The sequence below is a fragment of the Bufo gargarizans genome, chromosome 4, assembly GCF_014858855.1.
Source record: "Bufo gargarizans isolate SCDJY-AF-19 chromosome 4, ASM1485885v1, whole genome shotgun sequence".
Taxonomy (NCBI): domain Eukaryota; kingdom Metazoa; phylum Chordata; class Amphibia; order Anura; family Bufonidae; genus Bufo; species Bufo gargarizans.
Genome location: NC_058083.1, coordinates 483,001,650 through 483,029,121, shown reverse-complemented (window position 1 = coordinate 483,029,121; position 27,472 = coordinate 483,001,650). Strand labels below are relative to the sequence as shown.

Sequence of the window (27,472 nt, the reverse complement as noted above, 5' to 3'; positions counted from 1 at the left end):
TTATTTTCCATATAACCATGTTATAAGGGAAAATAATAAAGATCGGGTTCCCATCTCGAAATCTGATCCTTGAGCGAGCAGGCAGTCCAGCCTTACCTACGTTTGTACAATGTGGATTTATCACAAATTTTAGAGATAACGTTGGTATAGGAAATGTTGTGGGGAGGAGAAATAAAACAGCTGTTAAATCATGGCCACAACTCAGGGTGTGGAGCTGTGCTGTTACGGAGCGCAGCAGCCCATGGTGTGGGTGCCAGAAGTTGTGGGGTACAGATCTGATGCCTTACCCTAAGGATAGGTCATCAATATTACAGTCCTGGAAAATACCCATAAAGGGGGTTACAGGATAAAAAAAAAAAAAAAAAAAAAAAAAAAAAAAAAACACATGGCTACTTTCTTTCAAAAACAGCACCATACCTGCCCATGGATGGTATGTGGTATTGCTTTAATTCCATGTCATTGAGACACAATACCAGAAAAACTATGGACAGGTATAGTGCTATTTCTGGAAGAAATGTTTGGTTTCTAAAGCTGTACTGCTCGTTTAAAGAGAGACTATCAAAAAATATTTTATTTAAAAGAACTACAGATTTTTGTAAAATACCGTATTTTTCGACCCATGAGACATAGTTTTTTTCCCCTGCATCTTATGGGGTGAATACTAATGAGCACTTCCATTATGGAAGCGCTCATTAGTACCGAAGGACCGGGAAGCGGTGAAGGCTCTGTACTCCCCGCTTCCTGGTACTCGCCTGTGCTGTAGCTGCGCACATCGTGAGGGAGCTCTGTGACATGGGGGCTGATAAAATGAGGCATGGTCTGAATGGGGGTCTTATTTATATTGAGGCTCTTATGTGAGGTCTGATTGTGGGTCATTCACATTGGGGTCTGAGCTGAGGTCTGATTGAGGGTCTTATTAACATTAGGGTTCTGGTTGGGGATGTGAGATGAGGTCTGATTAACATTGGGGGTCTGTTCTGAGGGCTAATTAAATTGTATTGTCCTCCTTTAAAACCTAAGTGCGTCTTATGGGCCGGTGCGTCTTATAGGGCGTAAAATACAGTAATCTCTAAATACATTTATTTAAAAAAAATAGCTCAGTAACTTGAGTGTGTGGCACGTGCATCTTATGTAAATCACCGGATTATCTGCCATGCAGCCTCACATGAAGCGCCCGGCAGCCTCAGCGCTAGGACATCATTTCCTTCATCCACTGGACTGTGCAGTGAAGTTTGGAGTAGGACCATTGGATGACTGATATAGATCCGAACACTGAAAGGTTAGTAAGGGAGAGTTCACATCACCTGATCTGGCGGAAGAATAGAAAATAAAAAAACGGATCCCGTAAAAACAATGCATCAGTTATGAACATATGGCATCCGTTTGAGCCATTTGCGCATGAGATCCGTTTTGGGGTTTTTTTTTACACTAAAAAAAAAAATGCATGAAATACCTTTTTTCCCCGTCTAAAAAAACGGATCTCAGATGGAAATGGTTTAAACAGATGCCAAATGTGCAGGATCCGTTTTTGTTTGTTTTTTTGTTTTTATTTACAGGATCTTTTTTGTCTTTAATTTTCTGTTCTTCTGACAGATCAGAAGAACGGAGAAATAACGGTGATGTGAACTCTCCCTAATTAAGCCTCCCAGGGATCCTACTCTGAACTTTACTACACAATGCGGTATGAAAGGGAAAGCAGCACATTGTCACTTCCAGCCCCCTTCACTGCACTTTATTCAAATCCTGCCAATACAACCTATTCATCACTACTAGTGAATAGTCTGTAAAACAGAGGATCCTCTTCTATGTGAGAAGAGAGAGAGGTCTCGCCCCTCTATGAATCAGCCTGGCTGTCCAGAAGCCGGGTGTGCTTATCTACATGACCTCCCTCACCTCAACCAGAAGCTGTACTAAATAGCTGCTGTCCCCCTGATAACCTCACCATGTCCCCCACCGTCAATTTACAGCCACTAACAAAGAGAAGTGTCTGCAAGTACTGTATATGCTGTATGTCCTTTATGTACAGTATGTCCTTCCTGTATATGTATATACAGTATGTCCATGTACAATATATCCTTCGTGTCCATGTATATACAGTATGTCCTTCATGTCCAGGTATGTACAGTATGTCCTTCATGTCCAGGTATGTACAGTATGTCCTTTATGTCTAGGTATGTACAATATGTCCTTCATCTAATATATAAAACTGAGTGTATGTACAGTACAGACCAAAAGTTTGGACACACCTTCTCATTCAAAGAGTTTTATTTATTTTCATGACTATGAAAATTGTAGATTCACACTGAAGGGATCAAAAATATGAATTAACACATGTGGAATTATATACATAACAAAAAAAGTGTGAAACAACTGAAAATATGTCATATTCTAGGTTCTTCAAAGTAGCCACCTTTTGCTTTGATTACTGCTTTGCACACTCTTGGCATTCTCTTGATGAGCTTCAAGAGGTAGTCACCTGAAATGGTCTTCCAACAGTCTTGAAGGAGTTCCCAGAGATGCTTAGCACTTGTTGGCCCTTTTGCCTTCACTCTGCGGTCCAGCTCACCCCAAACCATCTCGATTGGGTTCAGGTCCGGTGACTGTGGAGGCCAGGTCATCTGGTGCAGCACCCCATCACTCTCCTTCATGGTCAAATAGCCCTTACACAGCCTGGAGGTGTGTTTGGGGTCATTGTCCTGTTGAAAACTAAATGATGGTCCAACTAAACGCAAACCGGATGGAATAGCATGCCGCTGCAAGATGCTGTGGTAGCCATGCTGGTTCAGTATGCCTTCAATTTTGAATAAATCCCCAACAGTGTCACCAGCAAAGCACCCCCACACCATCACACCTCCTCCTCCATGCTTCACGGTGGGAACCAGGCATGTAGAGTCCATCCGTTCACCTTTTCTGCGTCGCACAAAGACACGGTGGTTGGAACCAAAGATCTCAAATTTGGACTCATCAGACCGAAGCACAGATTTCCACTGGTCTAATGTCCATTCCTTGTGTTCTTTAGCCCAAACAAGTCTCTTCTGCTTGTTGCCTGTCCTTAGCAGTGGTTTCCTAGCAGATATTCTACCATGAAGGCCTGATTCACACAGTCTCCTCTTAACAGTTGTTCTAGAGATGTGTCTGCTGCTAGAACTCTGTGTGGCATTGACCTGGTCTCTATTCTGAGCTGCTGTTAACCTGCGATTTCTGAGGCTGGTGACTCGGATGAACTTATCCTCCGCAGCAGAGGTGACTCTTGGTCTTCCTTTCCTGGGGCGGTCCGCATGTGAGCCAGTTTCTTTGTAGCGCTTGATGGTTTTTGTGACTGCACTTGGGGACACTTTCAACATTTTCCCAATTTTTTATCGGACTGACTGACCTTCATTTCTTAGAGTAATGATGGCCACTCGTTTATCTTTACTTAGCTGCTCTTTTCTTGCCATAATACAAATTCTAACAGTCTATTCAGTAGGTGTCACGAGGGTGTCAAGAGCCACGCCTGACTCCGTTGTACCCGGGGTCAGGAGGTCGCAGCGGTTGGCTGCACGCTCTATGTCAGATAGGGAAGTTTCCTTATTGTAGCTTTCTGGGTTTGCTTTACAAACCCTTTTGGCTCACTCAGGGATCCGTAGCTCCTTCTCTCAGCTGTTCCTTGTCCAGCACTCCCAATCCTCCTTATATTCCCCTCTCACACTTCTCTGGTTGCCAGATATAGAGCTTCCTGCCTGGACATCTATTCTGACCCACTGGAGCTGTGTTGCTGCGTTCTCTGAGTGTTGCCTTAGAACGCTACCCTCCGGATCCCTGTTGGACCTTTGTGGACAATTGTTGCCGTCCACCTGGGTGTTTGTGTTTGTCTGTCCTCTCCCTGGTGTTTCCCTCTTAGTGCAGTGGTGAGGACTAGCGATCCCACCGGCCCGTTCATTATCTAGGGCTCATTTCAGGGAAAGCCAGGGTTTAGGCACGTGATCGCCGCACAGGTGAGGAACCCGTCTAGGGACGTCAGGGCAGGCAGGTGCCAGCTGCAAGGTGAGTTAGGGGTCACCACCTTTCCCTCTCCCTTGGGCAGGGCTTTCCCTGTTTTCCTCCCTGTGCGTGTTGCCGGTCATTACATTATATCTGGCCCTTATTTTTGTGTAGGTAAAAAAAAAAAAAAAAAAAAATTTTACCTACTTAGAATCCAGTATGGATCCAATTGCTGCTCTGTCCGAACAATTTCATGGCCTGTCTTTGGAGGTGGCAGGATTGAAGGCGTCGGTCCTCCAGCAACAGCAGCAATTACAACAGACCGCAAGCCCAGCGGTTGCTACTGGTAACCAGGTTGTTGCGGAACCCAAGGTCCCTCTCCCTGACAGATTTTCTGGGGGAAGGGACAAGTTTTTGACGTTCCGTGAGGCCTGTAAACTATACTTTAAACTGCGTCCTTACTCCTCTGGTAATGAAGAACAGCGGGTGGGTGTTGTTATTTCCCTGCTGCAGGGGGACCCGCAGTCCTGGGCGTTCTCTTTACCTACTGATTCCCAGGCTCTTCGGTCAGTGGATGAGTTTTTCGGGGCCTTGGGTCTCATATATGACGACCCTGACCGAGTCGCACTGGCTGAATCAAAATTACGGAGACTCCTACAAGGAGAGCGGCCGGTAGAGGAGTATTGCTCTGACTTCCGTAGGTGGGCTACGGATACCCAATTGAACGACCCGGGTCTCAGGAGTCAGTTCTGCTCTGGGTTATCCGAAAGGGTTAAGGATGCGCTTGCATTGTATGAGACCCCCTTTTCCCTTGATGCAGTTATGTCCCTTTCTATCCGTATAGATAGACGCCTTAGGGACAGGTTGAAAAAACCGGAGCCATTGGTAACCCCTCCCAAGCAGCAGTTAGTCCGTACGGACTTAGACGAGCCTATGCAGCTAGGAGGAACTACTCGTCAGGTCCGTCCTCCTGAGGTTCGCCGTAGGCGTGGGGGTTGTTTTTTTTGTGGGGAGAGGGGTCATTTTATTAACGTCTGTCCTTCTTTCCTCAGAAACAAAAAAACCGTCGGAAAACTACTAACCCCAGGCTGTGTGGAGGATGTCAGCCAGGGGGTATACGTTTCCTCCATACGTACATCGCAATTTGCCAGCGGTTATTGTTTTTGGTGATAAGACAGAGACTGTTTCTTTCTTTCTAGACAGTGGAGCAGGGGTAAATTTGATAGATGCCCATTTTGCCCGCACTATGGGTTTGTCTCTCTGTACGTTACAGAGACCTATTCCCATATTTGCTATAGATTCTGCTCCTCTGTCTCAGAGAAACCTCACCCACATCGTTCATAATTTACACCTTCGGGTAGGGGACCACCATAACGAGATGCTCTCATGTTATGTTCTGGAGGGGCTTCCCACTCCGGTGGTGCTGGGCCTTCCCTGGTTGGTAGCGCACAATCCAGTGGTGGATTGGCAGGCCAGGGAGATATTGGAGTGGAGTGAGCCGTGCAGAGAAAATTGCTTAAATAGCAATTGCTTAGTCGCCTCCATAACTACCCTACCTACATTTGTTTCGGACTTTGAGGACGTTTTTTCTGAAAAGGGTTGTCAGAAGTTACCACCTCATCGTCCTTATGATTGCCCGGTTAACCTTATTCCCGGCGCAAAATTACCCAAGACCAGGTTATATAATCTTTCAGGTCCAGAGAGACAAGCCATTAAGGATTATATCTCCGAGAGTTTGGCTAAGGGACACATCAGACCCTCTTCTTCACCCGTGGCTGCAGGGTTTTTCTTTGTTAAAAAGAAAGATGGGGGCCTGCGTCCTTGCCTAGATTTTCGTGAATTAAATCGGATAACCATCCGAGACCCATACCCTCTTCCTCTCATTCCTGACCTGTTTAACCAGATTGCGGGTGCTAGGTGGTTCTCCAAACTCGATCTTAGGGGGGCCTACAATCTGATTCGTATTAAAGAGGGGGATGAGTGGAAAACAGCTTTTAACACCCCTGAGGGGCATTATGAAAATCTAGTTATGCCTTTCGGCCTGACCAATGCTCCTGCCGTCTTTCAACATTTCGTTAATGACATTTTTAGTCATCTAATCGGCAGGTTTGTGGTAATATGCCTAGATGATATCTTAATTTATTCGTCTGATCTGAAGACACATGAGGAGCATGTCAGACAAGTACTACAGGTCCTACGGACGAATGAATTATATGCTAAAATTGAAAAATGTGTTTTTGCAGTTCAGGAGATACAATTCCTAGGTTATTATTTATCTGCGTCAGGTTTCCGTATGGATCCTAGGAAGGTCCAGGCAATTTTGGATTGGGATCTTCCTGAGAACCTCAAAGCACTACAACGGTTCTTGGGCTTCGCGAATTTCTATAGGAAATTCATTAAAAATTATTCGGTGATCGTAAAACCCCTTACTGACATGACGAGGAAGGGGACTGATTTTTCTAAATGGTCTGACGCCGCTAAAGTTGCTTTTTCCTCTCTAAAAGAGAGGTTTACCTCAGCACCTGTACTAGTCCAACCTGATGTCTCTCAGCCTTTTATTGTTGAAGTCGATGCATCAGAGGTGGGAGTGGGGGCTGTGCTGTCTCAGGGTCCGTCTCCTGGCAAATGGCATCCTTGTGCTTTCTTTTCTAAAAAACTATCGGCAGCAGAACAGAACTACGATATTGGCAATAGGGAACTGTTAGCTATTAAACTTGCGTTTGAGGAGTGGCGTCACTTTTTAGAGGGGGCAGTCCACCCCGTCACTGTGTTTACGGACCACAAAAATCTGCTGTACCTCGAATCAGCTAAGCGTCTCACCCCTAGACAGGCTAGGTGGTCGCTATTTTTTACCCGGTTTAACTTTGTGATTACCTATCGTCCTGGGGTAAAGAATACCAAGGCTGATGCACTATCTCGTTGTTTTCCTGGAGGGGGTAATGTGAGTGATCCGGTGCCCATTCTTCAAAGAGGAGTGGTTGTCTCTGCGGTACACTCTGCTTTGGAGGGGAAGGTGTTAGAGGCCCAGGGGGACGCCCCGGTCTCTTGCCCCTCAGAGAAATTGTTTGTACCGTTGAACCTACGTCTCGAAATATTAAAGGAACATCATAATTCGGCACTTGCTGGGCACCCGGGTAGTAAAGCAACCTTAGAGCTATTGTCTCGTCGTTTTTGGTGGCCAAGGTTGCGTCAGGATGTATTGGATTTTGTGTCTTCTTGTTCTACCTGTGCGCGCGCAAAAGTTTCACATACACGTCCTGCAGGGTCTCTATTACCACTCGTCATTCCCAATAGACCATGGACACATCCGTCTATGGATTTTATCACTGACTTACCTTTGTCTGCGGGTAAAACAGTGATTTTGGTAGTAGTGGACAGGTTTAGCAAAATGGCACACTTTAATGCATTACCCGCACTACCTAATGCTAAAACTCTTGCTCAGGTATTCGTCAGTGAGATCGTGAAGCTTCACGGGGTCCCCTCCGATGTTGTTTCGGATCGGGGAACCCAGTTTATTTCTAAATTTTGGAAAGCTTTTTGTTCCCGTTTGGGGGTTCACTTGTCCTTTTCCTCAGCTTTCCATCCTCAGTCGAATGGACAGACTGAGCGTACCAACCAAAACCTGGAGACATATCTAAGATGTTTTGTGTCTGAAAACCAAGAGTTGTGGTCGTCATATTTACCGTTAGCTGAGTTTGCCATAAATAATCGTCGTCAGGAATCCACTGGCAAGTCACCTTTTCTTGGTGCATATGGTTTTCATCCCCAATTCTGTACTTTCAAAGAGGGGGGGTCTTCTGGGGTTCCCGAAGAGGAACGGTTTTCATCATCTCTTTCATCAGTATGGCAGAAGGTGCAAGCTAACTTGAAAAATATGGGAGGTAAATACAAATGCATGGCTGATAAGAGACGGTCGCCAGGTCCGGACCTAGGAGTGAATGACTATGTGTGGTTGTCTACTAGGAATATCAAGTTGAAGGTTCCCTCTTGGAAACTGGGTCCTAGGTTTATTGGTCCTTACAAGATTGTAGCCATCATCAACCCCGTGGCTTTTCGCCTGGAGTTACCTCAGACTTTTAAAATCCATAATGTCTTTCATAAGTCGTTACTCAAAAAATATGTTCCACCTCTAGAACTGTCACCGCTGCCACCCCCTCCTGTTGTCGTGGATGGTAGTTTGGAATTTCAGATATCCAAAATTGTTAATTCTCGTCGGGTCCGCCGCTCTCTCCAATATCTGGTGCACTGGAGAGGTTACGGTCCCGAGGAAAGAATGTGGGTTCCTGCGTCTGAGGTAAACGCCGACAGGCTAGTCCGGATTTTTCATGCCTCTCATCCTGAGAGACCTGGTCCTGAGTGTCCGGAGGCCCCTCGTAGAGAGGGGGGTACTGTCACGAGGGTGTCAAGAGCCACGCCTGACTCCGTTGTACCCGGGGTCAGGAGGTCGCAGCGGTTGGCTGCACGCTCTATGTCAGATAGGGAAGTTTCCTTATTGTAGCTTTCTGGGTTTGCTTTACAAACCCTTTTGGCTCACTCAGGGATCCGTAGCTCCTTCTCTGAGCTGTTCCTTGTCCAGCACTCCCAATCCTCCTTATATTCCCCTCTCACACTTCTCTGGTTGCCAGATATAGAGCTTCCTGCCTGGACATCTATTCTGACCCACTGGAGCTGTGTTGCTGCGTTCTCTGAGTGTTGCCTTAGAGCGCTACCCCCCGGATCCCTGTTGGACCTTTGTGGACAATTGTTGCCGTCCACCTGGGTGTTTGTGTTTGTCTGTCCTCTCCCTGGTGTTTCCCTCTTAGTGCAGTGGTGAGGACTAGCGATCCCACCGGCCCGTTCATTATCTAGGGCTCATTTCAGGGAAAGCCAGGGTTTAGGCACGTGATCGCCGCACGGGTGAGGAACCCGTCTAGGGACGTCAGGGCAGGCAGGTGCCAGCTGCAAGGTGAGTTAGGGGTCACCACCTTTCCCTCTCCCTTGGGCAGGGCTTTCCCTGTTTTCCTCCCTGTGCGTGTTGCCGGTCATTACAGTAGGACTATCAGCTGTGTATCCACCTGACTTCTCCACAAAGCAACTGATGGTCCCAACCCCAATTATAAGGCAAGAAATCCCACTTATTAAACCTGACAGGGCACACCTGTGAAGTGAAAACCATTTCAGGTGACTACCTCTTGAAGCTCATCAAGAGAATGCCAAGAGTGTGCAAAGCAGTAATCAAAGCAAAAGGTGGCTACTTTGAAGAACCTAGAATATTACATATTTTCAGTTGTTTCACACTTTTTTGTTATGTATATAATTCCACATGTGTTAATTCATAGTTTTGATGCCTTCAGTGTGAATCTACAATTTTCATAGTCATGAAAATAAAGAAAACTCTTTGAATGAGAAGGTGTGTCCAAACTTTTGGTCTTTACTGTATATGTATGCATGTATGTCCGTTTGAGGAATCCACACCATCGCATTTACAATCACGAGATTTGGCAAACGGGTACATCATATATATATATATATATATATATATATATATGTTATACTTGCCAACTATTACTGAGTCACTTGCGGGAGAAGAGAAAATGTGATGCAAAAAAATTGGACACCACTTTTGGCAGACTATTCTCGTGGTGCCATAACCCCTTCAGCACGTCACTAAGCCCCCCCCCCCCCCCCTCCTCTCAATATAGTTTGGGTGCCGGGACAGTGTTTTATGATGCAGCATCATGGCGCCACATACCACTGAAGTGCATGTTTTCTGGGTAAAGCAGCCCTCCATGCAGAGTCCGGAAGATATGCCAGCTCTTCTCTGGTCTCTGCTTTTTCCAGGAGTCTCACAGACATTCCAGGATAATACATACAGTTGAAACCAGAAGTTTTCATAGACTATATAAAAAGACACATATGTATGTTTTTCTCAATATCTGACATGAAATCTGAATAAACCTTTCCTGTTTTTGGTCAATTAAGATTACCATAGTTATTATTATTATTAGCCAAATGCCAGAATAATGAGAGAGAATGTTTTAAGGCATTTTTATTACTTTCTGCAAAGTCAAAAGTTTACATACATTTCATTAATATTTGGTAACATTGCCCTTAACCACCTCCGGACCGCCTAACGCAGATGTGCGGTCCGGAGGTGGCAGCCCTGCGCAGAGTCACGCATATATGCGTCATCTCGCGAGGGCCGGGATTTCCTGTGAACGCGCGCACACTGGCGCGCGCGCTCTCAGGAACGGAAGGTAAGCGAGTGGATCTCCAGCCTGCCAGCGGCGATCGCTCGCTGGCAGGCTGGAGATCCGAATTTTTTAACCCCTAACAGGTATATTAGACGCTGTTTTGATAACAGCGTCTAATATACCTCCTACCTGGTCCTCTGGTGGTTCCTTTTGTTAGGATCGACCACCAGAGGACACAGGTAGGTCAGTAAAGTCGCACCAAACACTACACTACACTACACCCCCCCCGTCACTTATTAACCCTTTATGAACCCCTGATCACCCATGATCACCCCATATAAACTCTCTGATCACCCCCCTGTCAGGCTCCGTTCAGACGTCCGTATGATTTTTACGGATCCATGGATCGGATCCGCAAAACACATGCGGACGTCTGAATGGAGCCTTACAGGGGGGTGATCAATGACAGGCGGATGATCACCCATATACACTCACTGATCACCCCCTGTCATTGATCACCCCCCTGTAAGGCTCCATTCAGACGTCCGCATGATTTTTAGGGATCCATGGATCGGATCCGCAAAACACATGCGGACGTCTGAATGGAGCCTTACAGGGGGTGATCAATGACAGGCGGGTGATCACCCATATACACTCCCTGATCACCCATATACACTCCCTGATCACCCCCTGTCATTGATAACCCCCCTGTAAGGCTCCATTCAGACGTCCGCATGTGTTTTGTGGATCCGATCCATGTATCCATGGATCCGTAAAAATCATGCGGACGTCTGAATGGAGCCTTACAGGGGGGGTGATCAGTGACAGGGGGGTGATCAGGGAGTCTATATGGGTGATCACCCCCCTGTCATTGATCACCCCCCTGTCATTGATCACCCCCCTGTAAGGCTCCATTCAGACGTCCGCATGTGTTTTGCGGATCCGATCCATGGATCCGTAAAAATTATACGGACGTCTGAATGGAGCCTTACCAGGGGGGTGATCAATGACAGGGGGGTGATCAGGGAGTCTATATGGGTGATCACCCCCCTGTCATTGATCACCCCCCTGTCATTGATCACCCCCCTGTCATTGATCACCCCCCTGTCATTGATCACCCCCCTGTCATTGATCACCCCCCTGTCATTGATCACCCCCCTGGTAAGGCTCCATTCAGACATTTTTTTTTGCACAAGTTAGCGGAAATTTTTTGTTTGTTTTTGTTTTTGTTTTTTCTTACCAAGTCTCATATTCCACTAACTTGTGTCAAAAAATAAAATCTCACATGAACTCACCATACCCCTCACGGAATCCAAATGCGTAAACATTTTTAGACATTTATATTCCAGACTTCTTCTCACGCTTTAGGGCCCCTAAAAAGCCAGGGCAGTATAAGTACCCCACATGTGACCCCATTTCGGAAAGAAGACACCCCAAGGTATTCCGTGAGGGGCATATTGAGTCCATGAAAGATTGAAATTTTTGTCCTAAGTTAGCGGAAAGTGAGACTGAGAAAAAAAACAAAAAAAAAAATATCAATATCACTTATGCAAAAAAAAATAAAAATTCTATGAACTCGCCAGGCCCCTCATTGAATACCTTGGGGTGTCTTCTTTCCAAAGTGGGGTCACATGTGGGGTATTTATACTGCCCTGGCTTTTTAGGGGCCCGAAAGTGTGAGAAGAAGTCTGGGATCCAAATGTCTAAAAATGCCCTCCTAAAAGGAATTTGGGCCCCTTTGCGCATCTAGGCTGCAAAAAAGTGTCACACATGTGGTATCGCCGTACTCAGGAGAAGTTGGGCAATGTGTTTTGGGGTGTCATTTTACATATACCCATGCTGGGTGAGAAAAATATCTTGGTCAAATGCCAACTTTGTATAAAAAAATTGGAAAAGTTGTCTTTTGCCAAGATATTTCTCTCACCCAGCATGGGTATATGTAAAATGACACCCCAAAACACATTCCCCAACTTCTCCTGAGTACGGCGATACCAGATGTGTGACACTTTTTTGCAGCCAAGGTGGGCAAAGGGGCACATATTCCAAAGTGCACCTTTCGGATTTCACCGGTCATTTTTTACACATTTCGATTGCAAATTTCTTCTCACACATTTGGGCCCCTAAATTGCCAGGGCAGTATAACTACGCCACAAGTGACCCCATTTTGGAAAGAAGACACCCCAAGGTATTCCGTGAGGGGTATGGCGAGTTCCTAGAATTTTTTATTTTTTGTCGCAAGTTAGTGGAATATGAGACTTTGTAAGAAAAAAATAAAAATAAAAAATCATCATAATTTTCCGCTAACTTGTGACAAAAAATAAAAAGTTCTATGAACTCACTATGCCCATCAGCGAATACCTTAGGGTGTCTACTTTCCGAAATGGGGTCATTTGTGGGGTTTTTCTACTGTTTGGGCATTGTAGAACTTCAGGAATCATGACAGGTGCTCAGAAAGTCAGAGCTGCTTCAAAAAGCGGAAATTCACATTTTTGTACCATAGTTTGTAAACGCTATAACTTTTACCCAAACCATTTTTTTTTTTGCCCAAACATTTTTTTTTTTTATCAAAGACATGTAGAACTATAAATTTAGCGAAAAATTTATATATGGATGTCGGTTTTTTTGCAAAATTTTACAGCTGAAAGTGAAAAATGTCATTTTTTTGCAAAAAAATCGTTACATTTCGATTAATAACAAAAAAAGTTAAAATGTCAGCAGCAATAAAATACCACCAAATGAAAGCTCTATTAGTGAGAAGAAAAGGAGGTAAAATTCATTTGGGTGGTAAGTTGCATGACCGAGCGATAAACGGTGAAAGTAGTGTAGTGCCGAAGTGTAAAAAGTGCTCTGGTCATGAAGGGGGTTTCAGCTAGCGGGGTTGAAGTGGTTAAACTGTATGACTTGGGTCAAGCGTTTTGGATATCCTTTCACAAGCTTCTCACAATAGTTGTTAGGGATTTGGGCCCATTGCTCCTGACAAAACTGGTGTAACTGAGCCATGTTTGTTGATCGCCTTTTCAGCTTTGCCCATTAATTTACATTAGGATTGAGATCAGGGCTTTGTGATGGCCACTCCAAAACCCTAACTTTGTTATCCTTAACCCCTTCACGCCCAATGACGTACATGTATGTCATCGGTCCGGTCTTTAAACATGGCGCCCGATCGCAAGCGCTCCGGGCGCCATAGCCACGGTGGACGCCTGCTTCTTATAGCAGACACCCGCGGCTCATGTCTGCAACCGGCAGTAATTTTAACCCCTCAGATGCTGAAAACCGAAAGTGTGCGCTTTTGGTTATGCTCCAGCTCCCCGTGTGGCGATCGGAGGAGCCGGAGCTTGTGTGCAGCAGCCCCTGTCTTTGTGAATGACAGGAGGCTGCTGCATAGTATTTCCTATGGAGCCCTTGACTGTAATAGGGCTCCATAGGAAAGTAGTAAAATCATCATAGATTCCAATGCAAGCGCATTGGAGTCTATGATAATAGCAATCAGATGATTGATTGCTATAGTTCCCTATGGGAACTATAAACAAAAGTGTAAAAAAAAAAAAAAAAATTGAAAAAGAAATAAATAAAAACATAAAATTTCTAAATCACTCCCCTTCATAGGTGTTGCAATGTGCGAAAACGCCCATTGTATAAAAATAGATTCCCTATACAGCAAACAGCAAAACGGAAAAAAGCATCCAAATAGCCGATCGCCGTTTTAGGTCGTTTCCTTTTCTACAAAATTAAATAAAAAGTGATAAAAAAAAAAAAAATCATATACACACCAGAATGGTATCAATGAAAAGTTCAGAACGCCCCGCAAAAATGAGGCCCCATACAGCTCCGTACACATAATAACAAAAATATCAAAATATGGCGACAAAAAAATAAAACTGATTTTTTTATCACTCAAAAATGCTTTATTAGGCTTATCCAAGCAGCCAGACTTCTGATTCCACTTCAGTGGCTGAGCCCTAAACCTCCTACCTTAGACCAGTTGTTTGTTAAAGTGGATCAAATATGTATGGAGGATGTATGGAGCGGGATGGGCTAACAGCATTGCAGGGTAGTAGAGGGAAACCTATGTCTACTCAAGTCGCTTCTGCCTTTGCCTTTGCTTTTCGCATTTGCCTTCGCTGAGAGAGCTTATTTTACCGTTATCTTACCTTTACTGAGATTTGTGCCCTTGTCCAGGCCTTAATGCAGATATACCATCTCTGTTTTCGGCTTTGTATTAGTTACTGCTCATCCCCATTCCCCCCCCCCCCTGTTTTTTCCCGTTTCCATGGTTCCTAACCCCCCCCTCCTTTTTTCCTCCTTACCTCCCAATATTGTGTCTTGACTCTTCATATTAATATTATATATCTGGTATTTTATTATATGTGCTGTAACCATTCTATCTCTGTACTCACTTTGCTCGTTATGTCGAGACAGAAAATCTTAATAAAAATAAATTTGATTAAAAAAAAAAAGAAAAAAAACTCTTTATTACGTAAAACTAAAACAAACAAACAAACAAACAAAAAGTAGTCATGTTTGCTATTGTTGCGTCCGTAACAACCTGCTCTATAAAAAGAGCACATGATCTGACCTGTCAGATGAACATAAAAAAAAAAAAAGTACCAACAAAACTGCCACCTTATCCTGTAGTTTCCAAAATGCATCGGGGGGTCATGTGACATGGCAGCTTAAAATGATCCCAGTAAAACCTGCCTTCCAAAAACCATATGGTGTTCCTTTCCTTCTGCGCAATACTGTGTGTCCGTACAGCAGTTTACGGCCACATATGGGGAGTTTCTGTAAACTACAGAATCATGGCAATAAATAGTGAGTTTTGTTTGGCTGTTAACCCTTGCTTTTTTATAGATTTTTTTTAATTAAAATGGAAAATCTGGCAAGAAAGTGAAATTCTGAAATTTTATCTCCATTTTCCATAAATTCTTGCGCAACACCTAAAGGGTTAACAAAGTTTGTAAAATCAGTTTTGAATACCATGAGGAGTGTAGTTTCTAAAATTGTGTCATTTTGGGTGGTTTCTATTATATACCCCCCACAAAGTGACTTCAGACCTGAACTGGTCCTTAAAAAGTGGGTTTTGGAAATTTTCTGGAAAATTTCAAGATTTGCTTCTAAACTTCTAAGCCTTCGAACGTCACAAAAATAAAATGGCATTCACAAAATGATCCAAACATGAAGTCGACATATGGGGAATGTAAAGTAATAACTGTTTTTGGAGGTATTACTATTTATTATAAAAGTAGAGAAATTAAAATTTGGAAATTTGGTATTTTTTTTATAAATAAAAATGAAAATTTTTGACTCAATTTTACCACTGTCATGAAGTACAATATGTGACGAGAAAACAATCTCAGAATGGCCTGGATAAGTAAAAGCGTTTTAAAGTTATCACCCCTTAAAGTGACACTGGTCCGATTTGCAAAAATCGGCATGGGATTTAAGGTGAAAAAAGTGGCTCAGTAGTGATGGGGTTAAAGGCATAGTAAATCTTAGTGTATGTAAACTTTTGACATTGCAGAAAGTAATCAAAATACCTTAAAACATTCTAACTCTCTCATTATTCTGGCATTTGGCAAATAATAATTATAGTAATCCTAATTGACCAAAAACAGGAAAGGTTTATTCTGATTTCATGTCAGATATTGAGAAAAACATACATATGTGTCTTTTTATATAGTGTATGTAAACTTCTGGTTTCAACTGTAATATATATATATATATATATATATATATATATATATATATATATATATATATATATATATCCAAAAAGCAGGCAGCACTCCAAGGTAAAGGTGAAAAAATATGCAAGACTTTATTCACCCATGTTTACTGTAAAGCATGCCCAAGTTGCGTCATGAATATATTAGTACAATCCTATGATGAGTTGACATACGTCATAGTATGATTAATTTGAGGAGAACCCTATGGGGTGCTATGGGGCTGGACGTCCGGGATGTAGCGGACTGTCGCACTGCGCGGCTCTGCCCCTTTTTTCTCGGGTGGTGAATGGACCACACCTGGCGGTGTGCTCTTTTACCGTTATGTCCATGTAGTCCTTGTTTGCCCCTGTTTGGATATACATGGTGGATAGGCCTGGATGTTCTGTGGGGCTATTGGGTGTGTTGATGACAGACGTGCGCCCTGGGAGACATGTTACCCGTAGCCCTCTTCCAATATGGCTCAGCATCAGCACCTTCTAAATCCGGCAGGTAGAGTCACAAAAATAAAAATAAGTTGTATATCCCTTCCCCAGCATCACTAAGGGCTGTTTCACACAAGCGAGTCCATTGCGGTAATCATGTTCCGTGTGTGAGCGTGATCCTCTGTTCTGGACCTGCAGAAGGGCACAGCATTATCATGATCTATTCCTGTAGCAATAAGGCCATGCAGAGACACACAGCATTATAAATCATGATAATGCCCTGTGCTCCTGCAAGTCCAGAGCGGAGGATCACACTCGCACATGGAGCGCGATTCCCGCGAAGGACTTGCTCATATGAAACAACCCATTCACACAGACCGAAGTTTTGTGCGATAATTGCACTAAGGGTGTATTCAGACGGTACAGTGAAAACCACATTGTGTAAAAATTGTATGTGTTTTTATTGCACCGTCTGAATACACCCCAGCCATTTTGGCCATTTAAAAAAGGATTTGCTGCCCTAATATTGACAGGTAAGTACAATACAAATAAGCCTGCAGTGGGCAGGTCTATACAGTCTACTGTTTCTAATACAATCATTCAGAATAAAAAATGAATAAAAATAATGTAATATTCCACTTCTTGAGAGTTTATGACATTAATCACGTTACAGATTACTATCCCACAGAATTCTATAGGCTCCGCTTTACATTACCTAGGAACAGCGGTGTCGTTACATCATTGGTGAGATCATTGGGATCGGCCCCGGCTCGCAGCAGGAACTCACAGCATGGAACACTGCCACGCTTAGCGGCAAGATGTAGCGCGGACTCCCCTTCAAACGTCTTTGACTTTAAGTACGACTTGGACGGAGCTGTCGGAGTGGAATGACACAACATTAGGACACAGGGCAGTTCTTCAGCTTGACTAATCTTATCGCAATTTCATCAGAATACTCGTATTTATCCTCGAGCGTTGTAATAACAGAGACGCGCGGACCTGGTCGCTCAAGGAATAACTGAAATGTTTGCTGTATTGGAAAGCATATTTATCGTCCAGTGGTGAAGCGGAGTGGGCTTTCAGATAAATGCAATAACCATATAACGCTTCATGCGATAATATCAGGACATGAATCCGCAGTCAGTGGAGATGCCGGGAAAGCCCACGTGTAAGACGTCCTGCACACAAAAAAACCGCAACATACTACAGTACTCGAAAAGTGTATAAGATTAGAGAAATCTAATGTACCCTCTGGGCGACATTTATCAAGACTGCTTTTTACCCCATTGTCCCCCCTCCCGCGTTGCCATTGTATATGGCTAATTTATGACAAGGCATGCACCTCATAATAAATTAGGCACATTTATGGCAGTCTGTGCGCCAAGTCATCTACTTTCTCATCTATTTCCAGGCGAAGAAGTAGTACATTTGCTAGGGGAAATGTACTACAATTTCGCTTGGTAACAGACAAGAAAGTAGATGAAAAACTAGAACAGCAAGGGCCGGGCGTTAAATAGTTGCAAAAAATGCCCTTTGTGACTTTAATAAATGACCCCTTTTGCCTTTTTTCTTTTCCGTGCGGAAATTAACCGGATATGTGGATTTAGAATTCTGTAGCATGTTAATTCTTTTGTGCGATTTTATTTTATTTTTTGGTGCATATTTCACCCTTTTCAATGCAAGGATGAGTTCTATGGAAAATCAGCATCAAATCCACACAAAAAACCACAAGTAACACATTCAGTTTTAGAAATCCGTACAAAAAAGGTCACAATTTCTGTTTTAAAATCTGCATTGGTGTGCGTGTACAGTGACATTATGGGGGTGCACAGGGGCGTTATTAGGCTCCAAACACTAATGTAACTAATAAGGCCAAGCTCACATATTCTGTACATTTTGGCCAGAGTCTACGTCATTATTATTAATGGATTTGTTACACCCAGCATGAACACAATGGGGAGAATTATGAAGAGGCTGCATACATTTTGGTGGAAATGACATCAAATTTCTCAAACTGGTGCACACGGCATAATGTATTTGGAGTAACCTTTCTTCTTGCACTATCCTATAGTTATCGGCAAATCTCCCTCCACTGATTTTTTATTCAGCATATGCAAATGAGTCTTTAGCCAATTTGGCTCTTCATAGAAGCAATTCTGTGAACATATCCTAGAAATGTTCCTTTAAAGGGGCTTCCATTGGTGACGTGTCCCGGGGACATGCCGGTTGGAGGGCACATGGCCGCGGCGGTATGTCATTGGCTGCAGAGGCAAACGTGACCCATGTCAGAGTGCAGCGAATGCAGCAGTAGACTGAAGAAGCCAGGACAGAGCAGCGGGATGCAGGCAAGTATGCGTCCCTAAACAGGTCTTATGGGGAGGGGCAAAGACAAAAAAAAAAAGCTAGAGATGGACAACCCCTTTAAGCAATCCGCATACAAAAGATGTAATCTACAGTACTTTCACACTTGCGGGAGAGTGATCCGGCAAGCAGTTCCATCGCCGGAACTGCCTGCCGGATCTAGCAAAATGTATGCAAACTGATGGCATTTGTCAGACGGATCAGGATCCTGATCAGTCCGAAAAATGCATTGCAATACCGGATCCGTCTTTCTGGTGTCATCCGGAAAAATGGATCCGGCATTTATTTTTTTCACCTTTTTTTTTGTTCTGCGCATAAGGACGGATCCGGCACTAATACTTTCCTATAGAAAAAAATCCCGGATCCGGCATTCAGGCAAGTTTTTTGGGCCGGAGATAAAATTGTAGCATGCTGCGGTTTTATCTTTTTCCTGATCAGTCAAAACGACTGAACTTTAGACATCCTGATGCATCCTGAACGGATTTCTCTCCATCCTGAATGCATGGGGATAAAACTGATCAGCTCTTTTCCGGTATAGAGCCCCTGTGACGGAACTCTATGCCGGAAAAGAAAAACGCTAGTGTGAAAGTACCCTTACTGAATAAACCTCATACAGTCTCTTATGGAGGATAATAGTGCACCTGTCAACCTTTCCTGAGTCTTCACCTCAGTCTCCATGCTCCCGTTACGCTCCATTGTTTACAACCCGAACTTCTAGGGGTTGTGGGCGTAGATGAGAAGCAGCCACAACACTTCCCATAGTAAAGTGTCATGGGGAGGGAAGAAACAAGAGCGCGCTGTGCAAGCGCGGCCACCCCTCCATCCATCGCTATAAGACTGCCATAAATAGCCAAATGAGCAGTCAACCATTCTTTGGAAATCCCATAGCGGTGAACAGAGGGTGGCCGGGCAATCGGGCTGCTCTCTGCTCACTTCAGGAGTGCCGCTCTGGAGGTAGGAGTGGGTCCCAAACGTTGGATCTGCACCTATCTGACATTGATGACATATCCTAGCAATACGCCATCAATGTCCCAGACGAGACATCCCCTATACTAGGTTCTCTTAATGTTTCACTCTGCAGATGTGCACAATAAAACACCTGAATGGTACAATGCTGTGTGTGCTATTCATTTAGTTACATTGCATTTATTTTATTTTATTGTGACTTAGATAAGAATCAGACCACATTTTATTAGTAAGCAATGCATAAATTCAGGTAAATTGAAAGAGTTGATACTGAACACACAATTTATTCATAAAACCACATTATTCATATCCCTTAAAAAACTGAATTAAAAAGCTGTAATAAAAATAATTGATACACAATGAAATGCAATATGCGGGTAATTGGAAAATCCCCGCTTGGTAATATATTACACCTGAAAGGAGGAGAAATATTTCACCAACTCCTCTGAATCGTTATGACCTCAATCAGCCGAGATATTTCTCCATGGGACGATCTCAATATAGTGACCGCAATAGGAATAATACCAGAATAAAAGATGTCACTGTAGAGCAATTCTGATACACTGCAGGATCGTTCTGATACAATGTATATCCTGAGAACCTAATATATGGTCTCTCTTGGTAACGATATCTGAAAATTCAATCCACTTAATCCCAGTTGTAGTGAATCTAGCAGCAATGTCCGTTCATATCATTTACGAATTGTGCAAATCTATGCAGATTTTTTTGGTGTTTTTTTCAGATTCTTATGTCACTTGATAGTTAAAGGGGTTCTGCATTTTGTTTTAACTGATGATCTATCCTCTGGATAGATCATCAGCATCTGATCGGCGGGGGTCCGACACCCGGGACCCCCGCCGATCAGCTGTTTGAGAACGCAGCGGCGCTCCAGTAGCGCTGCGGCCTTCTCACTGTTTACCGCCGGCCACTGACGTCATGACTAGTATCAACTAGCATGGGCGGGGCTAAGCTCTGTTCACTTGAATGGAGCTTAGCCACGCCCAGGCCATTTGATACTAGTCATGACATCAGTGGGCCGGCAGTAAACAGTGAGGCTACTGGAGCGCCGCTGCCTTCTCAAACATCTGATTGGTGGGGTTCCCGGGTGTCGGACCCCCGCCGATCAGATGCTTATGATCTATCCAGAGGATAGATCATCAGTTAAAACAAAGTGCAGAACCCCTTTAAGGCTGATTCGTTCTAAATACCAGTTTGTATTTGGCGGTTATACAGATGCACTTTCATATTAGTGGTCCACATAAATGTACAGAGTAACAATTACTGACTAGTCAGGAGTCGGCTGTGGAGTCCCACATGAAGCACAGTCTCAATGAATCTTACCTGCGTCTCTCCTGCATAAAAAAATGCTGTGGTTCGGGGAATCTGGTCGGCGTCCCACGCGTTTGGTAGGAGGACGTCAACTGGTCGGCTGTTTCCCGTCCTGTGCAGAGAGTCTAGCCAGCGACCCACGTGTCGGCTGACTGCACCGACCGCACTCCCTCTTTGTAGATATCAGATGTCCGCCATTCAGTTCCTGGAGCGCTCCATCGGATGTTGTTTTAAAAGTTCACATAGGGGTACTCGCACATAGAGGTTCCCCAAAAACACGTATGGTTTGGAGAACCTCTATGCGCAAGTGAGACACTCTATTGGGGGAATATATACCGTGAAATCTTTTATTCTGGTATTATTCCTATTGCGGTCACTATATTGAGATCGTCCCATGGTGAAATATCTCAGCTGAATGAGGTCATAACGATTCAGAGGAGTTGGTGAAATATTTATCCTCCTTTCAGGTGTAATATATGACCAAGCGGGGATTTTCCAATTAACCGCATATTGCATTACATTGTGTATCAATTATTTCTATTACAGCTTTTTTATTCCGTTTTTTTAAGGGATATGAATAATGTGATTTTATGAATAAATTGTGTGTTCAGTATGATCCCAGATATTGAGTGCCTATCTTTTGAAACAAATCAATATATCAACGTAAGGCGATTGGGTGAATCATACCGATAGTGCACCTATTCCATACCAGTAAATAGGAAAGCCACCTTGAAATACATCTATTGTTAATCAAAAGGGTGTTCACTTACTTTTTACAGACCAAAGCAAACTAGACAAAGAAAAAAAATGTTTGAAAGCACACATGAAAAATAGACAGTCAGAATACACTCGCTGTATAGCAGGGTATTTTAGTGGTCCTGTCCCCATGAATTCCTTGTAATGCACTTGGTTAGTGGTACTTGGTGATACCCGGCATTCCTGAAGTATGAAGTAACTGTACTGACCTTCAGGTGGCGCTAGGAGGCTAGAAAACATTTAGCTATGTAACAAAGAGGTTAGCTCCATTGAAGACATTATCAGGGTAAGGGCTCTTTCACACCTGCGTTCTTTTCTTCCGGCATAGAGTTCCGTCGTCGGGGCTCTATGCCGGAAGAATCCTGATCAGGATTATCCTAATGCATTCTGAATGGCGAGAAATCCGTTCAGGATGCATCAGGATGTCTTCAGTTCAGGACCGGAACGTTTTTTGGCCGGAGAAAATACCGCAGCATTCTGCGCTTTTTGCTCCGGCCCAAAATCCTGAACACTTGCCGCAAGGCCGGATCCGGAATTAATGCCCATTGAAAGGCATTGATCCGGCCTTAAGCTAAACGTCGTTTCGGCGCATTGCCGGATCCGACGTTTAGCTTTTTCTGGATGGTTACCATGGCTGCCGGGACGCTAAAGTCCTGGCAGCCATGGTAAAGTGTAGCGGGGAGCGGGGGAGCAGTATACTTACCGTCCGTGCGGCTCCCGGGGCGCTCCAGAGTGACGTCAGGGCGCCCCACGCGCATGGATGACGTGATCACATGGCACGTCATCCATGCGCATGGGGCGCTCTGACGTCATTCTGGAGCGCCCCAGGAGCCGCACGGACTGTAAGTATACTGCTCCCCACTACTACTATGGCAACCAGGACTTTAATAGCGTCCTGGCTGCCATAGTAACACTGAACGCATTTTGAAGATGGATCCGTCTTCAAATGCTTTCAGTTCACTTGCGTTTTTCCGGATCCGGCGTGTAATTCCGGCAAGTGGAGTACACGCTGGATCAGGACAACGCAAGTGTGAAAGAGGCCTAAGATGTGTCTTGTTACCATCACCTGTCTTTCTATCATATGGGCAGGTGCCATGTTGGGCACTGGTCGATGGGAGCTCGCTCATTTGTTCATAGCTTTTGGTGACTGTTTACCCTTTATATTATCTTTTATATATAACTCTTTCATCATCGTTTTATAAACTTTTATGCACCAAAGTTTTGTTAAGTCTATTTTTTCCCAAATCTCAGGATTCACAATAATACACTCGTGGAGAGAAGACTGAGCCGGACGTTAGACGTGCATGCAATAACCCCTATACCTGAATGAATCAGCAGCTGTAAACACTGAGCGGCATCCGAAAACGCTGCTTCATGAATTGGCATCCATCCTCTGTTATCGGGCACATCCACGCTGCTTCCTTTTTTAATTAGTTTCCTCAAGGATTTTATATCACCTCTTCGAGCGGCATGTCCAACAGTAGAACATCTATCAGTATACGCCTCTGAGAAATCCATTTCCACCTATACACAAGACAGAAGTTCAATAACCAAAACGGTAACACAGAAGAGGTGTTCAACTCTGCCTGATAACAATGTGCTGGAGCTAGAAGAGCAGGAGACATGAGGGATTGGACAGTCTGAGTGGGCTGATGAACTAGGTGGCTTCTTTGTATGGCGCAGTTCGGTCTGCAGAAAGCAGTAAATTACTGACGGATGGATCAGGGGGTCCGGAAAACCAGTGGAAACCATTTACCATTTGTGTACGCAGGGCTGTGGAGTTGGAGTCAAAGCTAGTTATGGGTGGCGTCAGTAGAAAAGTACTGACTCCAGCTTAAAAAAAATATCACATTATTAACATTGACTAATTTATTAACTTTTAAATTAATTTATTTAATATAAATCATAAAATTTGAAAAGTTAATAATAGTTTATTTTATCTTCTATCAATCCCTTATTTATCAAAAAACAGTGATAAGCAGGTGTTCTAGTGGTTTGCCCCTGTCCTTATTCTCCATCCCTACTAGGACCCCCCGCTTATCACGGTTTATAGTATACAGTTGCAAGAAAAAGTATGTGAACCCTTTGGAATGATAAGGATTTCTGCACAAATTGGTCATAAAATGTGATCTGATCTTCATCTAAGTCACAGCAATAGACAATCACAGTCTGCTTAAACTAATAACACACAAAGAATTAAATGCAGGCAGAGTCCAGCGTCTTTTATCTGAAGGGGGGGGGGGGGGGGTCACGCTTAGAATCGTGTTTGGAGGGACCTTTAAAACTGCTGACATCACTGCCTCCCATGTGACGACAGCCAAGGATTACAGCAACCATTATTCATCAACCCAAAGGACTCATTCAGCTGGTAAACTGACTTTTTGCTCTGTTTAATCCTGTTTGTACCATACCACCTGTATTCTGCACATCGGACCACCGTATATATTCTCTGTTATATTGTGTACTATCTAGTGAGCCTTTAAGGCGATTAAATATCACAAAGCCCCACGTCCGTGTTTCGGCCTAGTTATACGCTACAGTGGGTTGGTTTCTCACCCTATATAATCCTGTTAGCGGACCGGGCTTATATCAAAACGAGAAACTGGTGGCAGTATACCCGAGGAAGCGCTGTTTCACTGGGGCAGTGAAAAGGCTCTCTCTGCTTGTCAGGGTTATGAGCGAGTGTCTCTAACGCTCTGCCTCTCTGTGCCCGCGTGGACAGGAGGCAGCTGTGTAAACTGTACTAAGCTTACCTTACCTGCTCCTCCGGGAGGGCGTAACGTCACGTCTTGGTAACCAGTGATTAAAAGTTCTCACCTCTCCTGTCGGTATACTATAAACAGCGATAAGCAGGGTGTTCTAGCTGTGATAGACAATAAGTTCTCACCTCACCTGTCAGTATACTATAAACAGCGATAAGCAGAGTGTTCTAGTGGTGATAGACAATAAGTTCTCACCTCTCCTGTCGGTATACTATAAACAGTGATAAGCAGGGTGTTCTAATGGTGATAGACAATAAGTTCTCACCTCTCCTGTCCATATACTATAAACAGTGATAAGCAGGGTGTTCTAATGGTGATAGACAATAAGTTCTCACCTCTCCTGTCCGTATACTATAAACAGTGATAAGCAGGGTGTTCTAATGGTGATAGACAATAAGTTCTCACCTCTCCTGTCCGTATACTATAAACAGTGATAAGCAGTGTGTTCTAATGGTGACAGACAATAAGTTCTCACCTCTCCTGTGTTCTCTCCTGTCCATATACTATAAACAGTGATAAGCAGGGTGTTCTAATGGTGATAGACAATAAGTTCTCACCTCTCCTGTCCGTATACTATGAACAGTGATAAGCAGTGTGTTCTAATGGTGACAGACAATAAGTTCTCACCTCTCCTGTGTTCCTACACTATTAACAGTGATAAGCAGGGTGCTCTAGCTGTGATAGACAATAAGTTCTCACCTCTCCTGTGTTCTCTCCTGTCCGTATACCATAAACAGTGATAAGCAGGGTGCTCTAGTGGTGACAGACAATAAGTTCTCAGCTCTCCTGTCCATATACTATAAACAGTGATAAGCAGGGTGTTCTAATGGTGATAGACAATAAGTTCTCACCTCTCCTGTCCATATACTATAAACAGTGATAAGCAGGGTGTTCTAATGGTGATAGACAATAAGTTCTCACCTCTCCTGTCCGTATACTATAAACAGTGATAAGCAGTGTGTTCTAGTGGTGATAGACAATAAGTTCTCACCTCTCCTGTCGGTATACTATAAACAGTGATAAGCAGTGTGTTCTAATGGTGACAGACAATAAGTTCTCACCTCTCCTGTGTTCTCCTCTGTTCCTACACTATTAACAGTGATAAGCAGGGTGCTTTAGCTGTGATAGACAATAAGTTCTCACCTCTCCTGTCAGTATACTATAAACAGCGATAAGCAGAGTGTTCTAGTGGTGATAGACAATAAGTTCTCACCTCTCCTGTCGGTATACTATAAACAGTGATAAGCAGTGTGTTCTAATGGTGACAGACAATAAGTTCTCACCTCTCCTGTGTTCTCCTCTGTTCCTACACTATTAACAGTGATAAGCAGGGTGCTTTAGCTGTGATAGACAATAAGTTCTCACCTCTCCTGTGTTCTCTCCTGTCCATATACTATAAACAGTGATAAGCAGGGTGTTCTAATGGTGATAGACAATAAGTTCTCACCTCTCCTGTCCGTATACTATGAACAGTGATAAGCAGTGTGTTCTAATGGTGACAGACAATAAGTTCTCACCTCTCCTGTGTTCCTACACTATTAACAGTGATAAGCAGGGTGCTCTAGCTGTGATAGACAATAAGTTCTCACCTCTCCTGTGTTCTCTCCTGTCCGTATACCATAAACAGTGATAAGCAGGGTGCTCTAGTGGTGACAGACAATAAGTTCTCACCTCTCCTGTGTTCTCCTCTGTTCCTACACTATTAAGCAGGGTGCTCTAGCGGTGATAGACAATAAGTTCTCACCTCTCCTGTGTTCTCGCCTGTCCGTATACTACAGGAGAGCATTAAAGGGGTTGTCCAGGAAAAAGTAACTTTTCACAGGTGCCCACATTGTGTCTCTGCCATGGAAAGAATCATACTTACCTACCCCTGCAGCTCTGGTCTTGCATGCAGGTTCCCGTTTGTCCATTTTCCGGTCCCCCGCTTGTTTCCTTCCCCGGCACGGGCATCATCATCATCATCTGCTCTGCTTCAGCGCTGACGAGTCTCTTCTGGACAGATCACCGGTGAATTCAGTCAATAGCTGCAGCGGAGCAGATGATCATGCCCACGGCGGACTGAAACACAGACTCACGAGAGCCAGCGCACAGGACCAGAGCTGCGGATAGCAGGAAAGTACGAATCTGCAAGATTCAGCGCTGGGCAAAGGAGAGCATCGGAGTATGAAATGCTTACATCAGGGGGCTGCCTGGGTGAAATCGGGGGTAAGTCCGGGATCAGCTTTAAAGGTACGTATAAAATCACATGTCAGAAAACCCACATTACAGCAAAGTACCACTATATCATTCCCCACAAAAAGGTACCATATTCGTGCCCCCTTAACCTCTGGGCCCCATAGTATGTGCTATGGCTATAGTTACACCCGTGGCAGCTACACGTTTCTTTCATTCCTATGTAGACTTCCACATGATTCTGGTTGAAAGGCGTCCGAAGATAGACAACCCCTTTAAGGCCCTGTTTACATCCCCATAAAAAAAAAATAAAAAAAAAAAAACTGTGGTCGTGTTCTGCTGTGCTGCCTGTCATTTTGATGGGAAAAACTGCGAAAGAGGCAGTAAAGTGTGTGTATATATATATATTTACAAAGCCCAGCACCCTTTCACTTCAGCTGCCATAACAAACTCAGCTCTGCTCCATCTGTGCGCACAACTAACACTTCAAATCTATGCATTAATTAGTGAATCTGAACGATGACCCGGAAGCACCGGACGAAAAATCACGTTACAGGCTTATGACGTCACCTACACCTGAAGCATCCGCTCTCCCGCGCTGGTCTTTTCCTTTTTTTCCCCCCTCTTTCTCACCCTATTACATCACATGACACGTCAAGCCACGCCCATTCCAACACGTCACTCAAAATCCGTCATCAATTTAACTCCTTCCCCTGCTCCTCCCGCTGTACCTCAGATTACTAATTCAAATATACCCACGCGTGGTAAACTCTTTCTACCGAACCTTAACCCATACTGTTCCTTGTCGCTAAGCAATAAAGATCGTTCAAAATAGGATTGCTTTG

The 27,472-nt window shown here is 44.0% G+C and overlaps 1 protein-coding gene across 2 annotated transcripts in view; it reads right to left on the bottom strand.

The window, feature by feature from the left end:
- Positions 1-27,283, bottom strand: part of LOC122935747 (ankyrin repeat and SOCS box protein 3-like) — a 140,637-nt gene extending 113,354 nt beyond the window's left edge. The window contains exons 1-3 of one of the 2 annotated variants that reach the window (XM_044291616.1): positions 27,198-27,283; positions 23,016-23,217; positions 16,997-17,155 (exon numbers count right to left, since the gene is read on the bottom strand). In XM_044291616.1, coding sequence (XP_044147551.1) covers positions 16,997-17,155; positions 23,016-23,211 — 355 coding nt within the window. In that variant the 5' untranslated portion in view covers positions 23,212-23,217; positions 27,198-27,283. The remainder of the gene's footprint in view (positions 1-16,996; positions 17,156-23,015; positions 23,218-27,197) is intronic. The other variant, XM_044291615.1, reaches the window with a different exon arrangement.
- Positions 27,284-27,472: the final 189 nt, after the last annotated feature.